Source organism: Drosophila teissieri, chromosome 3L, assembly GCF_016746235.2.
Source record: "Drosophila teissieri strain GT53w chromosome 3L, Prin_Dtei_1.1, whole genome shotgun sequence".
Taxonomy (NCBI): domain Eukaryota; kingdom Metazoa; phylum Arthropoda; class Insecta; order Diptera; family Drosophilidae; genus Drosophila; species Drosophila teissieri.
The window spans coordinates 7,835,054-7,856,257 of NC_053031.1; the positions used below are offsets into that span (position 1 = coordinate 7,835,054).

General features: G+C 47.7%; 6 protein-coding genes across 10 annotated transcripts; 3 read left to right on the forward strand and 3 right to left on the reverse strand.

Annotated features, from left to right (window-relative positions):
- Positions 1 to 32: 32 nt before the first annotated feature.
- LOC122617108 (DNA primase small subunit) lies at positions 33 to 4,098 on the forward strand. Its single transcript, XM_043792811.1, has 3 exons — positions 33 to 199; positions 2,663 to 2,831; positions 2,888 to 4,098. Exons 2-3 carry the CDS (start codon positions 2,672 to 2,674, stop codon positions 4,042 to 4,044), a joined length of 1,317 nt encoding a protein of 438 aa, XP_043648746.1. The 5' UTR covers positions 33 to 199; positions 2,663 to 2,671; the 3' UTR covers positions 4,045 to 4,098.
- LOC122617109 (PHAF1 protein CG7083) lies at positions 483 to 2,578 on the forward strand. The gene is made up of 2 exons (XM_043792812.1): positions 483 to 783; positions 846 to 2,578. The coding sequence occupies exon 2, from the start codon at positions 852 to 854 to the stop codon at positions 2,166 to 2,168; it is 1,317 nt and encodes a 438-aa protein (XP_043648747.1). The 5' UTR covers positions 483 to 783; positions 846 to 851; the 3' UTR covers positions 2,169 to 2,578.
- Positions 4,099 to 4,107: 9 nt separating the features above from the next.
- Positions 4,108 to 5,906, reverse strand: LOC122617110 (heat shock 70 kDa protein 14). The gene has a single exon (XM_043792813.1). It carries the CDS (start codon positions 5,764 to 5,766, stop codon positions 4,225 to 4,227), a length of 1,542 nt encoding a protein of 513 aa, XP_043648748.1. The 5' UTR covers positions 5,767 to 5,906; the 3' UTR covers positions 4,108 to 4,224.
- An 843-nt stretch (positions 5,907 to 6,749) lies between these two features.
- LOC122615630 (rab GTPase-activating protein 1-like) lies at positions 6,750 to 11,941 on the forward strand. The gene is made up of 9 exons (XM_043790648.1): positions 6,750 to 7,193; positions 7,492 to 7,770; positions 7,990 to 8,173; positions 8,236 to 8,423; positions 8,482 to 9,578; positions 9,632 to 9,820; positions 9,876 to 10,595; positions 10,653 to 11,105; positions 11,502 to 11,941. The coding sequence occupies exons 1-9, from the start codon at positions 6,887 to 6,889 to the stop codon at positions 11,667 to 11,669; spliced, it is 3,585 nt and encodes a 1,194-aa protein (XP_043646583.1). The 5' UTR covers positions 6,750 to 6,886; the 3' UTR covers positions 11,670 to 11,941.
- A 123-nt stretch (positions 11,942 to 12,064) lies between these two features.
- LOC122615925 lies at positions 12,065 to 16,101 on the reverse strand. Of its 2 annotated transcripts, none has more exons than XM_043791106.1 (6): positions 15,766 to 16,101; positions 15,373 to 15,703; positions 14,905 to 15,309; positions 13,989 to 14,357; positions 13,222 to 13,926; positions 12,065 to 13,155 (listed from the first exon to the last, which is right to left on the reverse strand). In XM_043791106.1, the coding sequence occupies exons 1-6, from the start codon at positions 16,093 to 16,095 to the stop codon at positions 12,278 to 12,280; spliced, it is 3,018 nt and encodes a 1,005-aa protein (XP_043647041.1). In that variant the 5' UTR covers positions 16,096 to 16,101; the 3' UTR covers positions 12,065 to 12,277. The 2 variants fall into 2 exon arrangements, with proteins under 2 accessions (XP_043647041.1, XP_043647042.1); XM_043791107.1 differs by having other exon boundaries at positions 12,821 to 13,169.
- Positions 16,102 to 16,163: 62 nt separating this feature from the next.
- On the reverse strand, positions 16,164 to 20,737 carry LOC122615926 (isocitrate dehydrogenase [NADP] cytoplasmic). 4 transcript variants are annotated; one of them, XM_043791108.1, is made up of 3 exons: positions 18,262 to 18,764; positions 17,775 to 17,831; positions 16,164 to 17,694 (listed from the first exon to the last, which is right to left on the reverse strand). In XM_043791108.1, the coding sequence occupies exons 1-3, from the start codon at positions 18,361 to 18,363 to the stop codon at positions 16,414 to 16,416; spliced, it is 1,440 nt and encodes a 479-aa protein (XP_043647043.1). In that variant the 5' UTR covers positions 18,364 to 18,764; the 3' UTR covers positions 16,164 to 16,413. The 4 variants fall into 4 exon arrangements, with proteins under 4 accessions (XP_043647043.1, XP_043647044.1, XP_043647046.1 ...); XM_043791109.1 differs by having other exon boundaries at positions 16,164 to 17,664; positions 18,262 to 18,763; XM_043791111.1 differs by lacking the exons at positions 17,775 to 17,831; positions 18,262 to 18,764 and adding an exon at positions 20,586 to 20,737 and having other exon boundaries at positions 16,164 to 17,664.
- Between the last annotated feature and the right edge of the window lie 467 nt (positions 20,738 to 21,204).

The following is a 21,204-nucleotide window of genomic DNA, read 5'->3' on the forward strand; positions in this document are numbered from 1 at the left end:
ATCAGAGTAGTGTTGGTAGTCGTACAATACTAGCTATAATTTACGGGCACGGTGCCAGAAGTCGTGCGATAAAAACTAATAAAAAAGTGTATTATTAAACGAAATTAAAAGGCAAAAGGAAGCGTGGGTGAAGTCTTAAGCCTTGTGGATCCAAAGTTAACTGCGGACTAGCCAAGTACATTCCGGTTAAGATCAAAAAGTAAGTTATAAATCTCACTCTTTAGTATATAAAAAGCGCGCGAAAATATGGAAACAGCTGTTGCTTTCTCAACCAGCGTTGCCAAGTGTGGCAAATAAATTAAGCAATAATATGAAATATATTCTTAAGAAGCTCTACATAAAATGTATTTACTAGATTAGATAGCACGACTATAAGCTTCATTAATAATCTTATTATTTGGGACGGAAAACCACACCCCATTTGTTTTGCAATTTCGCCAATCAGCTGCCCACCGCGATCTGGCAACGCCATTACTTTGTTATTATCTCATTTTTCTGCTGCGCATTTCGTCTTTGTCCGAATTTTTTGAAGAAAACAATACAATTTATCGCTTCGCCAAGAACACGACAAGTAGTTGAAAACCCACGAATTAAACTACTTTATTGGAGTTGCGTAATTGCATAAAAATAAACAAAAGCATAACAAGCTAAAAGAAGAAAACGAGAGCAAACAATTGAAAACAGAAAGTGCTAAAATAATAACACCACATACACTTGGCCATTAATTGCGTATATATTATTGTTTAAATATATTCGCAAAGCGAGCTGATTTCACATATCAAGGTCAGTAAGTTGACGACTTGCAGCAGAAACAATAACAAACAAGGATCCCTTAAAACTCCCAGGTGAAAATGCTGGATCTGGATATCGCGCCGGAGAATTCCATGGGCTGCGATGCCTGGGAATTTGTCCTGGGCATGCACTTCTCGCAGGCAATCTCCATCATCCAGTCGCAGGTGGGCATCATCAAGGGTGTCCAGGTGCTGTACTCGGATACCAATCCATTGGGCGTGGACATCATTATCAACCTGCCGCAGGATGGCGTTCGTTTGATCTTTGATCCCGTCAATCAGCGTCTAAAAACAATCGAGGTTTTTAACATGAAACTGGTGAAACTGCGTTATGGGGGCGTCTACTTCAACTCCCCGGAGGTGCTGCCGAGTATCGAGCAAATCGAGCACTCCTTTGGAGCTACACATCCTGGCGTTTACGATGCAGCCAAACAGTTGTTTGCCCTCCATTTTCGCGGGCTAAGCTTCTACTTTCCCGTGGACAGCAAGCTGCACTCGGGCTATGCCCATGGACTGGGCTCTCTGGTTTTCCTGAATGGCGCCTCACCTGTCGTGTCCAAGATGTCTCTTTACGCAGGCAGTAATGTGTCGGAGAACAGGGCACCATCGCTACCATTGGCCTGCTATCACCGCCAGATGTATTTGGAATCGGCCACTGTTCTCCGAACCTCTTTTGGCCACACGAAGGGGCTGAAGCTGAAGCTCTTTACTGAGGGCTCGGGAAGAGCTTTGGAGCCACGTCGCCAGTGCTTCACGCGAGAGCTGCTCTTCGGCGATAGCTGTGAGGATGTGGCCACCAGTCTAGGAGCACCCAATCGTATATTCTTCAAGAGCGAGGACAAAATGAAGATACACAGTTCGAGTGTTAATCGACAAGCGCAGAGCAAGAGGAGCGACATTTTCTTCAACTATTTTACACTCGGTATCGATGTGCTCTTTGATGCACGAACGCAGACCTGCAAGAAGTTCATTCTGCACACCAACTATCCCGGACACTTTAACTTTAACATGTACCATCGCTGCGAGTTCCAATTCCTGCTGCAGGCGGATCATCCTTCGATGAGCGATAGTGGCCACGATCTGGTGACGCCGACAAAGCAAGAACATGTGAACATAACCGCCTACACCAAATGGGACCAGATCAGCAGCGCATTGGCCACCTCAGAGCGGCCAGTGGTGCTTCATCGCGCCAGCTCGACGAACACTGCGAATCCGTTTGGTTCCACGTTCTGCTATGGCTACCAAGACCTGATCTTCGAGGTGATGCCCAACAGCCACATCGCCTCGGTAACGCTCTACAATACCGCACCTCCCAGGCAGCCAGCGCATTCCTGGCAGCAGCACAAAATGCAGGACATTCGTCTCACAGTGGCCTAGACTTGTGGGATTTACTGGGCTCCTTTCACTGCTCCATGATGCTGAACAAGGGAACGCCCGCCTTTCGTGCTCTAATCTTTAAGCTGCAACAATGATCTAACCTAGCCGTTAAGTAGACTCATACATTATATAGTAATATATATACATATATACATGGTACACGTAGATTTCCCATGTAAACTAAGCCAATCATCGGACGAACTCTCTGACCAGGTTCATTCTGCGGTATTCCATTGCGATAGCTCGATACGATTTGTTTCGACCCATAACTGACAATTAATAAGCGTCCTACTTTTAAAAATGCATGTCGTTAATATATTTCAGTACTTTAAGCTCCAATCGTGTATCTCTCTTTGAAAAAGAAAAAATCAGCAAAAAAATATATATAAATATAAGGTTTCGACAACAAATTTAATGGTTTTGATTTCTGTACGGTCATTTGTAATCGCCTCATTTTTTTTTCTTTAATCATTAAATATATGGTTTGTTTTCAGTTTCTTAAAATGCAAGAAAAAGTCGCAGATCAAGAGAACCAGGCTCCGCAGCAGCAGACGGCGGCTGTGCACACCTACAATCCCGAGGTCCTGCAGGATATGTTGCCCGTGTACTACAGGCGCCTCTTTCCCCACCTGCCCTTCTACCGTTGGCTCTCGTATGGATCATGTAAGTGCATCCAACTGCAATCCTTTAAAACAGCCTTTGATTATTACTCTTTTCAGCTGAGGATGCCATCTTTTCCAATCGCGAGATTTCCTTTACACTTCAGGACGATATCTACATACGTTATCTGTGCTTTGACACCCAGGCAGAGTTGGAAAAGGAGATCTGCTCGAGGAATCCAATTAAAATAGACATAGGTCCAGTGATGCATACTAAACCCAAAAACCATCGTTCGATTCCTGGCGGGTTAACGCCCGTGCAACGTGAGCTGGTTTTCGATATCGATATGACGGACTACGACGAAGTGCGCACCTGTTGCTCTGGAGCAGAGGTATGCCTTAAATGCTGGAAGTTTATGGTGCTGGCTGCCAGGGTTATGGATGTCGCTCTGCGAGAGGATTTCGGTTTTGAGCACATTATCTGGATTTTCTCCGGTAGACGAGGTATCCATTGCTGGGTGTGCGACCACCAAGCCCGTCACTTGGACGGACGTGGTCGCTATGCTGTTGCGGAATACCTTAACATTATTACCTATGCCAATATCTCTGGCAGCAATTCACCCAGATGTGCAATGGGAGAGCGACCGCATCATAGCATAAAAAGAGCCTTGAAGATAGTAGAGCCCATGTTCGAGGAGATCATACTAGAGGAACAGAATCTTTTTGGGACTCCCAAGGGAGTGACCAAACTACTTAACATGGTCCACGATGACCCTGCACGTGGCGAGCTAGAATCTTATCTGCAAAAGAATTTGGAGGATGGAGCCCATTCACGACTCGTCTGGGAGAGCTTCATTAAGTACGCCAGCTCTATGAGAACTTCCGCAGCAAATGCCTGGAGTCGTAAGCTGAAGAACATTGTGAGCGAGATCCAGCTTGGACTACTCTATCCTCGTTTGGACATCAACGTCACTAGGGGATTTAACCATTTGCTGAAGGCCCCGTTTTGCATACATCCCGCCACTGGAAAAGTGTGCGTTCCATTTAGTGTAAGCGCTGTAGCCAAGTTTGATCCGACCACAGTGCCCACGATCACCCAGTTGCTGCATGAGATCAACGCTTTTGATGATAAGAGCAAGAGTTACATGGAGGCGCCAGAGGATAAGAGCCGCATCAAGGATCATAAGAAGACTAGCATGTTCAAGGGTGTGGTGGTTTTCGAGGAATTCCTGCGAAAACTAGAGCGCAGCCAGAAATCTGCCAGTTTGCAGTTTTGAATATAATTTTAAAATCTAAGATAAGAAAATAAAAGGTTAATGAATATTACAGTATACACACACTTTTTTGTTTGCCGCTTTCGTATTTATCTTTATTAGGTTTTTGTATCGTAATCATTAGGCTAGCAACAATAAATAGTCTAGGCGACATCGCACCGATTCCGGTTCACAATCCGGCTCTCACATGCAGCGCAGTCGCACCAGCGGCACCACGTTGCCATCCTTATCGTCCACATCTACCTCAACTTCTAGCTGGTAAAGCCCATCCTCCGGTGTCGTGCTGTCGGGCAGACGGGCCAGTATCTCGCTCTCTCCAGTGCGCAGCTTAAACGAAGCAGCTCCCTTGCTTACGTCGTCGCCCTCTCCCTCCTCTGATTGAGGCAGTGATATCCGTATCTTGGCGGGCAGAACGCTACCCCTGCCCAGTACCAACTTGGCGTTAGATTCGTCATTGCCGTGCCAAATGTACAGGTCATCCTCAGCCACCACGCAATCCTCCTCCTTGTGAAGCTCCTGTTCGAGGGGGTCAATCAAGCACACAGCTTGGCGCGCACAGCCGATGGCCACCACCTCGTCCGCCGAATGGCTGTTGTGGAGCTTCGCGTCCGGGAAGCGGGCCCCTACTGCCGCCTGAAGTTTGGGGATTTGCATTGTGGCGCCGAGTAGAACGATGTCATCTATTTTACTCAATCCGGGATGCTCCTTTTGCGCCTGCTCTACACACTCGCCCAGTTGCTGGATAAGGTTATTGATTACTGGCTGGATGAGGCTCTCAAAGCGAGCACGCGACATCTGGGCATTGTAATCAACGCCATCCATCAGAGAGTCGATATAAAGTTGCGTGGAAGGCATAGTGGTCAGGATGTGTTTGCAGTTGGCGGCGGCAGTGCGGATTTTGGCCACTGAGCGACGAGACTCATGCGGATCTAGCTTGTACTTGCGGCGGAACTCCTCGCAAATGAACTGCACCAAGGCATCGGTGAATTGCCGGCCACCAATGGGGAAGGGTCCGAAAGTTGCCAGCTGAACAAAGAGGCCATTTTGGACGGCGTAAAAGGCGATGTCGCTGTATAAGCCACCGCATTTGATTGTCAGCACATGGCGGAGCTGTTCCGTCTGCTCCTCGCCGATACTGTAGCCTAGAACGGCGGCCGTGGGTTCGTTAATAATCTGGGCCACGTGGAAGCCAGCAGTTTGAGCGGCATCTGCTAACAGTTTATAGGCCGAGGCGGGATAGTAGCTGGGTATGGAGAGCACGGCGATGGGCGCCTGTTCCCCGTCCGTGTGATATTGATGGGCCAGCTCCAGCTCAGCGCGCAGCAGCTCCACCGTAACCTGATAGGCGCTGAGGTCCTTGGTCACAACTCTGTCGTCCTGGTCCTCCTTTTCGGAGGGTACAGTGTGCTCCATCCGGAACACCAGCTCCTCCTTGTCAAAGTCGCAGGGGATTTCCCGCAGCGCACTGGACAGTTTCTCCTCAGTGAGCTGTTCCTTTGGCTGAAGCAGCTGAAAGCTGTGGGCCACCGCCTGGCGCGGACGGGTGGCCATCTTCTGCTTGGCCGTAAGGCCACATTCGATCTCCGAGACTCCGTCCCAGAGAAGGCATGCCTGGGACACTCGGTCGCCCTGTTTGTTAGCGATCACCTCCGCCTTGCCATCTGCGCGCACGTGGGCGATGCAGAGCGTGCTGTTGCCAATTTTGATGCCAAATCGCGGCCACATCTTTGGGGAGTCGGTTTCGGAGGCAGAAGTACCCGGATTTAAGGAATTATCTTAACAAAATGCAACGAATAAACGCGCACGTTTTTTTCCAGCACGCGCGGTAGTGTTGTATGGTAAAGTATTTCGCAACACTGGCGGGGTGTTATGTCACGGCGATGTCACTTTTTCGATATATACGTATCCCAAGTTCAAAACTAATTTTGATTTTAAATGTTTTCAATATTTTCCATACACCATATAAGACGTGAAAGTTAAAGTTATTTGTTCTTTGAATTAAAAAAGAAAATGAAATTTCCATATATATGAATTTATTCACGAAAAGGTTTACAAGAATTTTTAAATAAAACTCTTTAATGCTATTCGGTTATTTAGAGTGCTCCATATTACTTCTTATGAATTGAAAATAACTAGTCGATTTACTCGATAAGAACATTTCCTCTCACTTTCAAGAAGTAGTATTGGAAAACGCAAAGCAGCTGTTTTCTATCGATAGGAATCGACCTACTGCGAACCATCACTAGCTGAAAAATATGTAAACAAAACAGAAGGAAAATCGCAAGAAAATTGCTGAAAACCCGATAAAAAACACAACAGTAAAGGGCCAAAACAATGTAAAAGAGTTCTTCAAAGTGTAGGCCATAAAATATAAACCAAAGTGTTAGCAGGAAGCAGCTACATGCACTGAAGTAACAAAAAATCCATAGGAATCCAAACGCAGAGGCAATAGAAGCAAACTGTTGACCCCGCCGACCCCACCGTCCACCACCCCCTAGAAGGCCCAACCCCCCAAGTTCCCCAGCAAAGTGGGCACTGTGTGACATACATGCGCGTGTGTGTACGCCCCCAAAAAGCCAACCAAACCGTACCGATTCGTCATCGATTTACGGCGGAGCCAAGCCAAACAATGCGACTCCGCTGAAAATTGGACTAATTAAAAACGAAATCTATTAAAAGCGTGTACGAGTGCGTGGCCTTGGAACAGAAATTGATTTGTTTACCTGCCTTGAAAATGCGCAATTCTTAGGGCTTACGAATAAAGAAAGTCGGAATACATTACACACACAACAAAGAGTAACCCATTTGGGAGTGCCTGGAACTGAGGCAACCTTGAGTGTTTGGAATGGATGATAATCTGAGCACCAAGTCCTCGGAATCCTCGATAACAACAAGCGGGGAGTACGAAATAGTTACCGACAGCAATGTGGCCAGTCCCATGGAGCAGGTGAAGCAGGTTGTCAACCCGGAGGGAACTCAGCCATCAGTGGGAGGCAAGCCGCCCACTTCTCTAAGTGCTCTGGCTCTGTCCTCTCCCGAAGCTGGAGGAGATCGCTCGCCCACACTGGACATGGCCCATAATCGCAACCTAAGCGACATGCAGCATGAGATGACGGACGCCCTTAAAGATCTGGAGTTGGAACGCGGCGTAGGTGAGTGAAGAAACACAACTGAGAGGGTGGAATGGGTTGCCCTGGGTAGCCTGAAGTAAACTCAGTCGCTGCCCAACGCCAGCTGTGCACACAACGTCGCGGTCGCTCCAGTATTGGAAACACCAATCGTTTGCTAAGCCTAACCAGCTGCAATCTTATCGGCGCAGAGCCGTAGTGCTACGCTGTCATGGAAACAACGACAAACAAACCGAACAATAATACTTCCCTTAAACAAAATTCCGCATAATTCGGCATTTGTTATTGCTCGTCGCGTAATAGACAATTTACATATTTGCAGCTGCCACTGGGGAGAAGTCAGCGCCACGTCTCCCAAGTCACCAGCAAAAGTCTCTGACCCTACCGCTCACGGGCTCCGGCGGGAGATCTGCCGATCCTGAGATGCGTTTCCCCTGCACCTTGTTCTCACCCAAGAGCGAGGAGACCCTCGACGATGCCTCCAGCTCAAACAGAGTGGGCCATTCGGTGTTCTATGACTGCATAGACTCTAGTCCCGCCTGCGTGGAGGAAAAACAGGATGCCATGAAGCCGGAGAAAGGCGACACCACCGACGAGGAGGGTGAGCAGATCTCTTAACTTTGTTGTAATCCCGAATATCGAAGGGTAATCAGAGATTTGCCTATAAACTCTGTTAATGTTATTCTCAGAGAGTTCTTTATTATTTGTTTGAACATTGGATGCGTAGACTTCTTAAAAATCTTAAAATCGATGTTAGAAAATATAAATAGTCATTCTAACAAAAAGTTAAGTGAGCTTGTTCTTTTATTTTCTTTTTCAGTTTCTGAAATCGATCAAGGCTGCACCATATTTTCCGGAGTCACCTATCTGGGCGCAGCCAACATTAATGCGCCCAAATCCGAGACGGAGGTCTACCGCATCATGGGAGAGCTGAATAGTGGCTCCAAGTCGGTGGGGCTAAAGATCACTGTGAGCATACCCAATTGCTCCGAAGGCCTGGTTGTGTGAGTAAAGTTTTCACTGCCCCGTGATTGACTCACTGAACGTCATAATGCTCCTATTACAGCCTCCACGATGCCGAGAGCAATACTATTATTGCCACTTATGAGATATCCAGCATTATCTTGTACTATCGAGGACCAGTGGACACGGTGGAAAACGGATGCTTTGCATTCACTTGGCTCCACGGCGATGCATTGTTTCAGTGCCATGTGTTTCGGTGCCATATTCCCGAAGCGGTTAATCAAGTCAGCGGTGAGTCAGATCATACAGTGATTTCATCCCCTGGTTTATTTTGAATCTTCACCCGCAGCCTGCTTCCAGAAGGCATTCCAGACTTATCCGCCCAGCATGAGTTGCAGCCTTAATTCGGCCGTTGACATGGCCAACTCGGTAACCTCCGATTTAAGCGGAAATCCTTTAAACACGGCTGGATATGAGTTCATAGTCTCGTTAGAGATCCGTGAGCGGGTGGCAAAGAACTCGTATGCAGCCGTTCCTCGCGATAGGGGATGCTTCAAGCTACGGGCAAATACAGATAAGGAGGTGTGCATCACAGTCAAACAGACTCCGTCGAATGTTCTTCAACCATTGCATATCGAACGATGTTTCGGTGTTCTAGTGGCACCCGGAAAACTAGTAGTCCAAAAGGATATGCATTTGATCGACATGCACAGCATGGGTTACATACAACCAGGCGGAACAGGAGTAACAACCGAATCGGACAGCAATGCCCAGCAGAGCTCCACATGGCCCTATACAATTCGCGCTGAGTGGAAAGCCCAGGAAAAGGCCTTTGAGCAGTTGAATCTGGAGTCGTCCAAGACTAATCTCACTGTAGCCGTAGACATTGTGATGCGACGCATACAGGAACCGGTTAGGTTCGTCATCGAGACCCCAGTGACCATTCAGTCGGCCAGCGAAATGCGTATTATGGACCATTTTATGTCGAAGCGACCCATGACACTACGTTTCTATTTGCACCTAAAGCGGACTGACGAGTCCAACTGGAAAGTGAATAGCATTGATCCCTCTGAGGAAATCACGGAGCAGCCGGGTCACCAGCAAAGCTCTTCACTGCTCAAGATGGGTATGAATAATCTATCGCGCATTGTGCGCAGTTCGTCCATTGCCTCGATTGAGGATGATTGCCCCTCGGACTACAGCAGCGATGGGGATGAGCCGTTGCTGAGTGGCACTGGTGAAGTATCCAAGGATTGCTCGCAGGACACGCTGGACGAGTGGGATCCCATTCTTCGGGAGTGGGACTCCGAAAAAAGACCGAAAAACTTGGCGCCTTTAGTTCGCCTCGGCGTTCCAGAAGCACTGCGTGAAAAGATCTGGCAGAAGCTAGCTAACGTCGAGGGCAGAATGGAGATGAACGACAAGTACAAGATCTTAATCACCAAAGTGAGTATTACCGCTATCCACTTAGAAGAAATGAATAGAAACTTTACTTTTAGGAAACCAAATGTGAGACCGTTATCCAGCGCGACATCCATCGCACTTTCCCGGCGCACAAATGCTTCAAAGAAATTGGCGGCTCTGGCCAAGACGCACTTTTTAAGGTATCCAAAGCGTATGCCGTTCATGACAGCGAGGTTGGATACTGCCAAGGTCTAAGTTTTATAGCAGCTAGTCTGCTTCTTCATGTAAGTAATTGATCCACTTTACCTAGAATGAATGCTTACACATACTGCTCATCAGATGCCGGAGGAGGATGCGTTCTGTGTTCTGGTAGCACTCATGTACGACTATGGGCTTCGTGATCTCTACAAAGCCGGATTCGAGGTTCTTTACCTTCGTCTCTACCAACTGGAGCGATTGATCAAGGATCAGCTGCCCAAGCTGCATGAGCACTTCACGGCCTGCGGCATTGAGACGCACATGTACGCCTCCCAATGGTTCCTAACCTTATATACAGCGCGATTCCCCTTGTGTTTCGTGTTCCACGTGCTGGATGTCTTTCTGCTGGACGGACTACCTGTGCTCTTCCAGGTGGCCGTAACCCTTTTATCAATCTGTGAATCCGATTTGCGACAGCTTGATTTTGAGGGCATTCTAAAGTATTTCCGGGTAACGTTGCCGAAGAAGTGCCGCAGCTCCAGTCAGGCACGCAAGGTGATGAAACAAGCCTGCGAGCGTAAGATAAAAAAGTTGAAGCAGTACGAGGAGGAGTTTCTGCTGAAGAAGCAGCACAAGGAGCGCCTGGAGAAAGAGGCACAGATTTACGAGAATCGTTTCGGCGAGGAGAGACGCAAAATGCAGGCGGAAATCGACGCATTGAATAAGCAACTCACTTCTGCCAAGGAGAGAGCTGTGGAGAAGGAGAAGAAGCACACAGGCATTATACAGGAATACAAACAAATCATCCAGCGCCAAGAGCAGGACATGAACACTCTAAGCGAGACCCTAGGAAAAGTGATGGTGAGTTGTTTTGTTATATGAATTTGAGACGATATTAATTTCTCGATTCCCCATCAGCACATGGTTTCCAATTGCCAGGATTGTCAGCAGAAAATCGACGCCGGCAATGACAACGCTAAGTCAGATGACAGCAAGGCCAGGCGGCAAACCGATGCCATGCGGAATGCCAATGAGCATCCACTAGGGCCACTTGATCCGCTAAACGCTGCATCGCAACGCATACGCGAACTAGAGTTGGAGTTGGCCCAGGCCAAGCTGGCCCAAGTGGAAGCCGAGTGCAAGAACCAGGACCTCAACCATCAGCTCAGCAACACGCTCAGTGAACTGCAAACCAACCGCAACAGCTGGCAGCCCTGGCTATCGAAGACCTTTAATTCGCTGCAGGAGAAGGTAACCACCCGAGGCGGCCATCGGGATAATGGCGGTGGCGGACCGATGCCCACATTCCAATCCTACATGGGCCAGGCGCCAACTACTCTGAGCGAGGCCAGCTCCCCCAGCGGCAATCAGGTAACCTAGAGTCCAGTGATCCGGCCAACTGTTATTACTGAAATTTCTTCAGTTTATTATTTTTAAGTTTTTGTATGTATAATTTCTATAATTAAGATATTGGTTATCAGCCAGTGAGCTGAGCTCCAGGAATGTTTTCGAAATACTTTAAGCTACCTGGGAATACCCAGCCATTACTTATCATTGATTAATTTAATTACGCGCTTACCCTCACACCATGACATACATTGAGAATCTTTATTTAGTCGACTATACAGGCATTGAACCTTTTTGCTGTTTATTTTGTAGTACCCTGAACCAGATTTGCTTATGATTTGATATTTTGCGTTGCAAATAAAGCCCCGTGTATATAACATACTGAATCTGATTCTTTTGGTTCCTCGAACGGCTGCCCAGGAGTACAAGACCTTTGCATTTGCGTCGGTGGGAGGGTCACCGAAGTTGCCCAGCAAATTTCAGGCCACCAAGCTGCGCAACAGCATCGACAGTCTGCGCAATATAGTAGTGCCCCTGGACACCGGCAAATCGCTAGCCGAGAATCTCAAGCAGCAGCTGCAGCAGTAGGATCAGCAGTGCGGAATAGAAACAGATACAACGTAGGAGGATCTGGATAGCAGACAGACCTACGGCATTGACTACGTCTGGTATTATTTATCATATTCGTCTATATACATATACAAATGTGCATTTTGATTTCCATATATATGTACGCGAGTAATAGATTTTTATTATTTTGCACTTTGAGGCACCCGAAAGGCAGTGCTGGCCAGGATGTGCCCCAGATCAATTAGTGGGTTGAAGTGAATCTTGGGCGATGGATGTTCGTTGTTATTTGTGATCTGATCTGGGGCACATATTGACTTGCTCTGGCACATGCTACACGTATAACGGCTATAAATAAATAAACAAATAAAATGCTAATTAATGTAATTATTTATTTCTTTTTGTGGTGTGGTATATATAATAAACAATACAAACGTTGAGTCCTGTTCCCGATTTGGAAAAGGCTCGATGGAGTTGTAATTATTAATAATTACTAATTTCATTTCAGTAAGCTAATAACATTCGAGTAAGGAACAGGCTTATTTATATGTGACTAGATCCCGACCAGAATCACACCAGGCTTTAATACTATCGTTCCACTTATCCATATCCACTCCCAGTCTGGAATCTCAGATAAAGAACAAGCGCTGCATTCCCTCGCTCCTTTTTTGTGGCGTCGAAACCGCCATTGTCGCATAGTTCATCAACAGATCGGCCGACGAGCTGCGCTGCATAAGACGCCTCCTTCCGGCACTGCCACCACCTGCATTGCTGAAGGACCGGCTTCTCACATGACCCCGATGACGCCGCTTGGGCCGCTGGGCTTTGGCTCCAAAGCAGGACACCTGCTGCTCCCCTTCGCTCTCACTTTCGCTGTGACTCGGGTGACTTTCCACTATCACATGGCTTTGGAGTGTCTGATTGGATTGTTCCAGCTGCTGGGTAATGGTTTCCGATTCACTTGTGTCCTCGGGGGTCCAGCGAGCTCGCTTTCCCACACTATAACTCGATGGATCCCTCGACAGCTCTGATCCGAAATTGCTGCTGCTCCGTTCATGTGGAAGATTGGTGCCGTAGCTGAGGAAATCTGGATAGGGCATATGCAGCTCATCGGTAGTGAAGGCTTCGGGAGAGGAGAAGGTATGTCGCAGTCTCCGCACTCGGTAGCCCCTTCCAGCTGGAACCTGTTGCACCACCAACCACGATCTCTTCAGGTACGTGTGCTCCGTGCAATTGCTGTTTGTCTGCTCCGGACTCTGGAATTGGTTCTGGTCGGTTGTCACAGGACTCTCGGCCGTCGTGGAGGGGAGGCCTATAGTGAGTGAAATGCTAAGTGAGTCGCCTCCCTGGGTGCACTCATCTGCCGTGCTACCGGGCGTCGTGGCTGACCCACCGCCTGTGGGTAGTTCACCCCCAGCGGATATCGGTGACGCGCTCGTTGAAATCCCCACGGATTGGACCCGGTGCCCTGGTTCCTTTGCTGCCGGGAGAGACGTGCCTGCAGTGCCTGCAAGTGGGACTCTGTGGGTAAGTTAGCGACTGCAGGGTGGGATTGGGGGAACTCTCGACCTACCACAAATAGCCGTGGCGAGGAGCATTCGCTGGGCCATCGTCTGGACGTTTTCTTCATCCTCCGTGGTGTCCGTTGCCGCCACCGCATGGGTCATTGCCGCCGCCGAGGTACTGGGCTGTTCCTGATCTCTTTCCAGGCTGCAGCTTCGATGCAGTGGGAGTACTGATTGCATGGTGCAATTACTGGGGGCACGACTGCAGCTCCGATCTCGAGGGGGAGCTCGACGGGCTCGTCTCTGGCGACGTGGCTCCCGTAGCTCCTGCTGCATCCCCACCTTGATAACCTCCTCGTAATCGGGTGGTGCTTCGTAGCTGGGAGGTTCATCGGGCGTGCGATCCTCGTCCTGGCGATCCAACAGCTCACTGATCGTCTGCAGGTGACTTTGCAGCTCCCGCTGGTGGCGTGCTCTAACCCCCATCCTGTACAGGATTACCATCCATCCGGACAGCACACCAAATATGCCCAATGTGCTGATGATGAAGATACCCGTGGCCGTCTTGAGATCTGGATACTGGTCTATCTTGGGGAAATAATAGTTGGGCTTGTGGGAGTACCAGCGACGATCGTGATGCAGGTGCGCCCAGTCCTCCTCACAGGAATCCGGCTCATCACTGCCATCCCCGCAATGGTCGAAGCCATCGCAGTGGAGGCGAATGGAAATGCAATGGTTGTTCCCGCACAGAAACTCCGAGCCAATGTAGCAATCTAAGCCATTGGAATTGGCCATTAAACATATTGAAATATTTCGAATGTCCAATCGAACTCACTCAAGTAGTTGAATACGCTGTAGACGATGGCCAGCTTGGAGGACATCCCGAATACGCCCCGTAGTCGAATGTAATAGCCATTGAGGATGGGCGCCACATGGCTCTCCTTGCTCAGTCCATTGTTCGGCCACATCACGTTCTCGATCTCCACGGCATCCGAGGTGGTGCCCTGCCGGATTGTGAGCTCCGATCTGGCGGCCATGCCGTAGAAGTCATCTACTCTCAAGGAGATGTGGGTTTTCATCATCATGTAGTTGTTGCCGGGCTTAATAATCCAGATGCAGTCAAACAGCCGTACGTCCGTGGCATTTTCGATCATGTTCATCATGGTGATGGCGCCACCAGGTCCGGTAACCATTCCCCCGCAATCTAAAGGAGGAATACAGATAAGTATACATTAGTATTTCCATGCTGTTGCATCATGCCATGTGATCCAACCTGCCCCAATAGTGCATAACCAACCCATTCCCGGATTATATACAAGGGTTGCTCTCACCACCACACCTCCGGGCAATGATCCAAGAAATCGATTGTCTTACCAAACCGAACCCAACCAGAGTCACCCAGTTTCCACTTCAACGCCCTGCATTGACATTGATATTTGCCAAGTGCCCACCACCCACTTCCTCTGCCAAAATCAATATGACAATTGCCTGCAGACTTTCAAGTGCCCGACTAATCCGACAATTATTCAAATGTCCCTATTCCCACAGAGAAAATAAATACTTCTTGAATACGGGTTCAAGCTTAAAGCGAATTGGGGTATCTTGAAAGTTTATAAATTTAAAGAGGTGCAAACTGAAGATCATGTTGTATACTTCTAAATTCATGGTGCACATTAGTGTTTTAATCTTAGAAATTAACTTTTTAATTTAAATTTAATTTTTGTTCAGTGTACTTCAACCCACTCACTCACCTGTGTAGGGCACCAGTCGTTCGTCCTTGAGCTGCTTGGACGACACAAAGCTGACCTCGGCGCGAAAACCCACTCCGGTGGCGGAATTTCCACGGAACTGCAGGAGCAGAGACTTCCCGCTGCTCACCGTGATCGGCGGACGGAAGTGCTCGCCCGTATAGGAGTCCAGCATCTGGCCATTGGAGTCGAAGATCTCCAGAGTGGAGGTGAGGCCCAGTTGGAAGTCTGTAAAATCCAAACGAACCTGGCAGTTGTCCGCCTCGCAGGTAAGGATGTGTTCGATACCGTAGTCGCGAGGATATGCCATTGGAAAATACGGCGTGGAGATCACTTGCGGCTGGGACTTTGTACTTCCATTGCCCACAATGGACTGCTTGGGCGAACCACTGACTATCCGAACGTTGCCTATTCCGAGGGAAATCCAGATAGAACTTTCTTAAACACCTACCAACTGATTCTTAATCTTACGTTCCGAGAAGTATTGAAGCGAGAACACGTGCGCATTGCTGGCTCTATAGAAGAATTTCAACTGCAGGGTCCTGGTTTTGCTCCGGAACACCTTGCCATCGCCGCAGAACTCCTGACCGGAAATGGTGGAGTCGTAGGGCGGCTCCGAGAACTGGATATGCTCGCAGGGACACATGCTGGACTTGCCGCCCGTATTGCCACAACTCTTGGAGAAGTTGGCATAGGTGAAGGCCACTCGGATGACGCACTCGGCGCAGGTGACCAGCTCCAGGCTGCACTGGTACCACACATCTCCTGCCACTGCATCGTTCTTAAAGCCCAGCGGCGAGCTCTGCTTGTAAGTTCATAGTTGCTGACCAAATCCCATGAAGGGAAACAGGTAAATACACTTACCCTATAGGCAGTAGTGGTCACATTCCGGGCGTGCAGCTCACCGGCCGGACTTCCCAGCTCCAGGAAGTGACGTCGTCCGTCCCAATGGTTGCATATATCCAGATCCCGGTAGCTGCTGCTGGTGGGATACGCCTCTCCTGGCCAGCAGAGCAGGCAGATCACGTAGGCCAGCAGGTAGCCATAGCCCAATGCTTTGGCTAGCATCGATAGTTTCTTCCTTCTAACAGGATCCTGATCCCCTTCCGCTCGAATCGTCTCGGTGTGGTGCCGCCAAGTGTTAGAACACAACTGTGGCCATTTCGCTGACAAATCCAATAAACCCAGAGCCATCAGAAGCCGCACAAGTGGACCGGGCCTCGTAACGAGCCCACCCTCGACTGGGTTAAAGACCTCTCGAGTCCGGTATAAAAATACATTTATTTGAAATTTCTTTTCCGTTAGACGTTAAAGGGAAATCAGGGTTTTTTTGCGTCTCGCAGAGACAATGAAACAGTGTGGAACATGCATCGAGGACACGGATATTTAGCCTAGGACATGCACATCTACAAAAACGAATGGAAATATTGTGAATATGGTGACGAGGACGAGGCTTCGCTGAGTGGTTCTCTAGAGATGCGAGGCCTGCTGCTCGACCTGAGCGCCGGATAGTCACTTGGCGGCAGCGGCATTCTTGGCCAGGGCAGCCTCCAGGTTCTTGGCCAGCGTGTTCATGAACTCGAAAGTCTCCTGGTAGTCCTTGCGTTGCACGGCGTTGATGCTGCCCTTGATGCAGATGGCCAGATCCTTGGTCATGGCGCCGCCCTCGATTGTGTCGATGCACACCTGCTCCAAGGTCTCGGCGAACTGCTTCAGTGGCTCGTTGTCGTCCAGCTTGGCACGGTGCAGCAGGCCACGAGTCCAGGCGAAGATTGAGGCAATGGGGTTGGTCGAGGTCTCCTTGCCCTGCTGGTAGAATCGGAAGTGGCGCGTCACTGTTCCGTGAGCGGCTTCAGCCTCCACGGTCTTGCCATCGGGGCACAGCAGCACGGAGGTCATCAGACCCAGAGATCCGTAGCCCTGGGCAACGGAGTCCGACTGCACATCACCGTCGTAGTTCTTGCAGGCCCACACGAAGCCACCCTCGGACTTCATGGCATAAGCAACCATGTCGTCGATGAGGCGGTGCTCATACCAGATGCCCGCCGCCTCGTACTCCTTCTTGTACTGCTTGTTGTACAGGTCCTCGAAGATGTCCTTGAAGCGACCATCGTACTTCTTCAGAATGGTGTTCTTGGTGCTCATGTACAGCGGCAGCTTGCGGTCCAGAGCGAATTTGAAAGAGGCGTGGGCAAAGTCCACAATGGAAGCGTCAGTGTTGAACATTCCCAGGGCAACACCGGGGCCCTTGAAGTCATTGATCACCTCATCGATGACCTGACCGTCAGCACCCTTCCAGGTGAGGGTCAGTTTGCCGGGTCCGGGAACCACGTAGTCGACGGCCTTGTACTGATCGGCGTGGGCATGACGACCGATCACGATGGGCTTCTGCCAGCCACTGACCAGACGGGGCACGTTCTTGCAGATGATCGCCTCACGGAAGACGGTGCCGCCCAAGATGTTACGGATGGTGCCGTTGGGCGACTTCCACATCTTCTTCAGGTTGAACTCCTCCACGCGCTTCTCGTCGGGAGTGATAGTGGCGCACTTGATGCCCACGTTGTACTTCTTGATGGCCTCGGCACAGTCAATGGTGACCTGGTCCTCGGTCTCATCACGGTACTCGATACCCAGATCGTAGGTGTGCAGCTCAATGTCCAGGAAGGGCAGAATCAGTTTTTCCTTAATGGAGTCCCAGATGACGCGGGTCATCTCGTCACCGAGGACATCCACAACGGGTCCGGCTTTGATCTTCTGGGCCATCTGTGCGGGAGAGCATACCACAATTGAGTGCTTGAAGGGCAGGATAGTAATCTTATTAGCTAGGTGGAAAATGGATTTGTGTCTGCAAGCTACGGTGTTGGAGTAGTCACCTCGCTCACGGCGGAAATCCGTTCATTATCCATGGATATCTTGTGGGTTTTGGGGTCCTACAGACAGGCGATACAGGCGAAACTTATATGACGATAATAAAATGACAGCTGGTCAAAGCAAAGTGAACTTTGATCCGGCCGGGATAGGGTGTGTCGATATTGATAGAGAGAAAATAAAAGAACATTGTTTCGAATGTAATCCCTTAACTTAACGTTTTAATATTTAATATTTCATAATGCCATAAACATAGAAATAAAAAAAAATGACTGTAAACACAGTCAGTATAGTAACCTTATCTTTCGGGTGCTAGCGGAACTGCATAGGCTTAAGGTGATTGTTTATAGTTTTGATTGTAAACTTCAAACTAACTAAACTAAATTCAAAATATCTTTTTTCCTACTCATCGACGCACCCTATTCCGAAATTTGGCAAGCAGAAAGACTTAGAGCGACAGAGGACGAGGAGAAGGATACAAGGAAAACCTACCGCGGCGCTGATGGCGAAATTGGCCCGGAAAACGGCCTGGCTGAGCTGCGGCTGCCGGTGGACCGACGTCATCATTGCGGCTGTGCGGCGCAGGGCAAACATTTTACAACCGGTTGGATGTGGATGTGTATGTGGGTAATAATACTATGAATGAACCGACGACTGGAAACGAGAGACGAAAGTGTTTGTCACCAATGTGGAACAATACGACTGACACTGGAGTCCCGGGAAAGCGAGAAATCTCCGGACAAAGCAAAATGCTGTGGGCGTCAGACGCGCTCTAACCGTAACTGATAACTGTAAAGTGCCGTTATACGCTGCAGTTTCAGACTCTCTTGGGTGCCGTACAATCATGAAATTGTTGCGCAATCGGCGTAATCACAACGCTCTAAATGCCCAGGCAGATAAGATTTAGAACCTCGGACTTTGATAAGCTGCTCTCAGAACACTCGGCGCACTTAAAAGCCACCGGTTTTAATTAATAATGTAACAAAAGTATAAAAACAATAAACACTCGGCCACCGGGTAAACATGTAATCGTTATCGCCGGCTGATTTGTCAATCGTTATCGCATTGCGGGTGGCATTGTCCATCTCTCTCTCTCTCTTTCTTACGCTCTTGCAAATGACAACTGTTGCGTTTATCAGCTGGCGAAAAACTTTTCCACTATTGCCGGCCAGCCACTTTTATTCTAAGTTCACGGCCTACTCGTTTTGATAAGGAATAATAATTAGAAAAGCGCGTGGCACTTGACAATTTTATTCATCTTCATTCAAATTCTCTGTCAGCTGGTACGAGGTATTATCGATAACGATGAGCGAAATGACATGTCAAAGCTTAGATAATTTTTGAACTTGGGCGCCAATGTGTTTTATTGTTGCGAGGGAGGCTCGCTCTGATTATCTCGAAACGTCTACCATTCTTATCTGCTCAGTCAATGCCACTTACTTCCAAAACATAATAGCGATTGCGTGATGTTTTTTTTCGGTTTTTCTTTTCTGCTTTAATAGACCCATCATCTGGCTTAATATATCTCAAAATCTTTAGAGGCACATATGTACCATCAACAATCTAATTAACATATCGAGGTGGCGCGATCGCTGAACACGCCATAAGCTTAGGCCACGCCCACAATTGGGTGGGAAAAATGGGGAAGTCGGTCGAAAAAATAATATCTGTGCTTTCACCAAATGAATTTCACAAGACTTTGTACATGGTACCATTCTGATAAGATTTGCACTTGTTTTGTTATGAAGGGTCGAATAAATTATCTAGATCTAATCCATCTGGTATTTCCCCATCATGTGTTCCTTCAAGTCCCAGAATATTATATGACTGCCATATGTATAAGTTAGTAAGAACTAAAACTGTTATGCACAAAACAAAGCAGTCAAATTTTAATGGCTTTTGACCCTTGGACATTATGAACATTTTAAATTCAATTGAAATACACCAGAAAACTGAGAAAAAATGTAATATTTATATATTTTTCGACTAACAAGTTTATGGTAGTGGACTTTCACATATATAACAAATATAATTACATGTACAGAGGTCTGTTTTCTGGCTTGAGAAATGAGAAAAGTAAACTTTAACTATTTAAGCAAGATTAGTTTCTGTAATTTACGAAGCAGCACCCAATTTTGTAAACTTATAAGATCAAAAGCACCTATAATCACTCAAACCATAGGGCAAACTAAGAAAGTATTATTATTTTGTGCATGCAAAAGTGCTCATGAGATACAAGCTATCTGGGGGTCTTCTGGAACCATCTATCTGTAGATATGCATAGTAATTGTATAGGTTTAATTAAAAATGTCGACACGAATTCAAGATTAAACTTTGGACAGCACCTGGAGAGCCGGAGAATCAGGTGGCAGAGAAAAGGCCTGTCGAATGGGATACGTGTCTCTGTCTAACCACATATAGCCCTCTCTCTTTCTCTGTCAACTCTTCTCTCTTTTTTTTAATCTGTATCTCTCTTTTCGGAGGAGGCAAGCCGGTGCAAAGAAAAAACAAAAACAGCGGCAGTCAAGTAAAATGCATATGAAAACAGACCGGTGGGGAAAGTTCGGGCCTAAATAGGTTGGGCCAGAGGTTATGCATAAAGTTAAATAGCGCTAATTATTTGCATTGAAAAGTCTTGAATTGTTGCAAATTTACATATCGCAACCGATTTGGAAGTCCACCATTTTTTATTTGCTCAGATAAAGTGCAAGTCAGCCGTTGTAGTAAATTAGTTTGGGGTGAATGCATTCAGAAGTGGGTGTTTGGCCGTGGAGTTTGAACCGCCTTATATAACGCTTTCCGAATGCTCCACTTACCTTTCAGATTGTTTAAAATGCCGGATTTAGAACGTTAGAACACAGACTAATTTTATTGCAGACCGAAAGATGGCGAACCACTCCCAATCAGACGCAGCGAATAACTGAAACTGATTTGGCGACGACAACAAGAAAGAGCAAGAAGTGGCGCGTGTGAAAGATAATTCCGTAGATAAAAACATGTTATTCCAATCAGCTGGTTGCGTTGAGCTTTTTGCAAACTTTAAGCTTTAGTCTCGAGTTATGCAGCACTCAGCTTTCGTTCGTCTTGCTGACCGCCAAACATCACATTTGAATTCTCCACCACAATTACCACAACTTTTGAGGCCAGCGTGCAATCGTTTGCTTTAATGGCGCTACAAGAAAATCCATAAAATGTGCTCCAAAAGTGAAATGTTTGCCGGAGCCACTTAACTGGCCTTAAATATGCAAAAAATAAAAATTGCCATCTTGTGTTGTGACCGCCTTTAATGTGCGAAAGTGCCATTAACACGCGAGTGCTACGTTCTTTCGCTTAGGCCATTTTTAAAATAAATTTACAATATTCTGCAATGATACTATTATCATTAAATTACTTCTGTTTTAAACATTACAGATCTTTCAAAATGAATCTTTATTG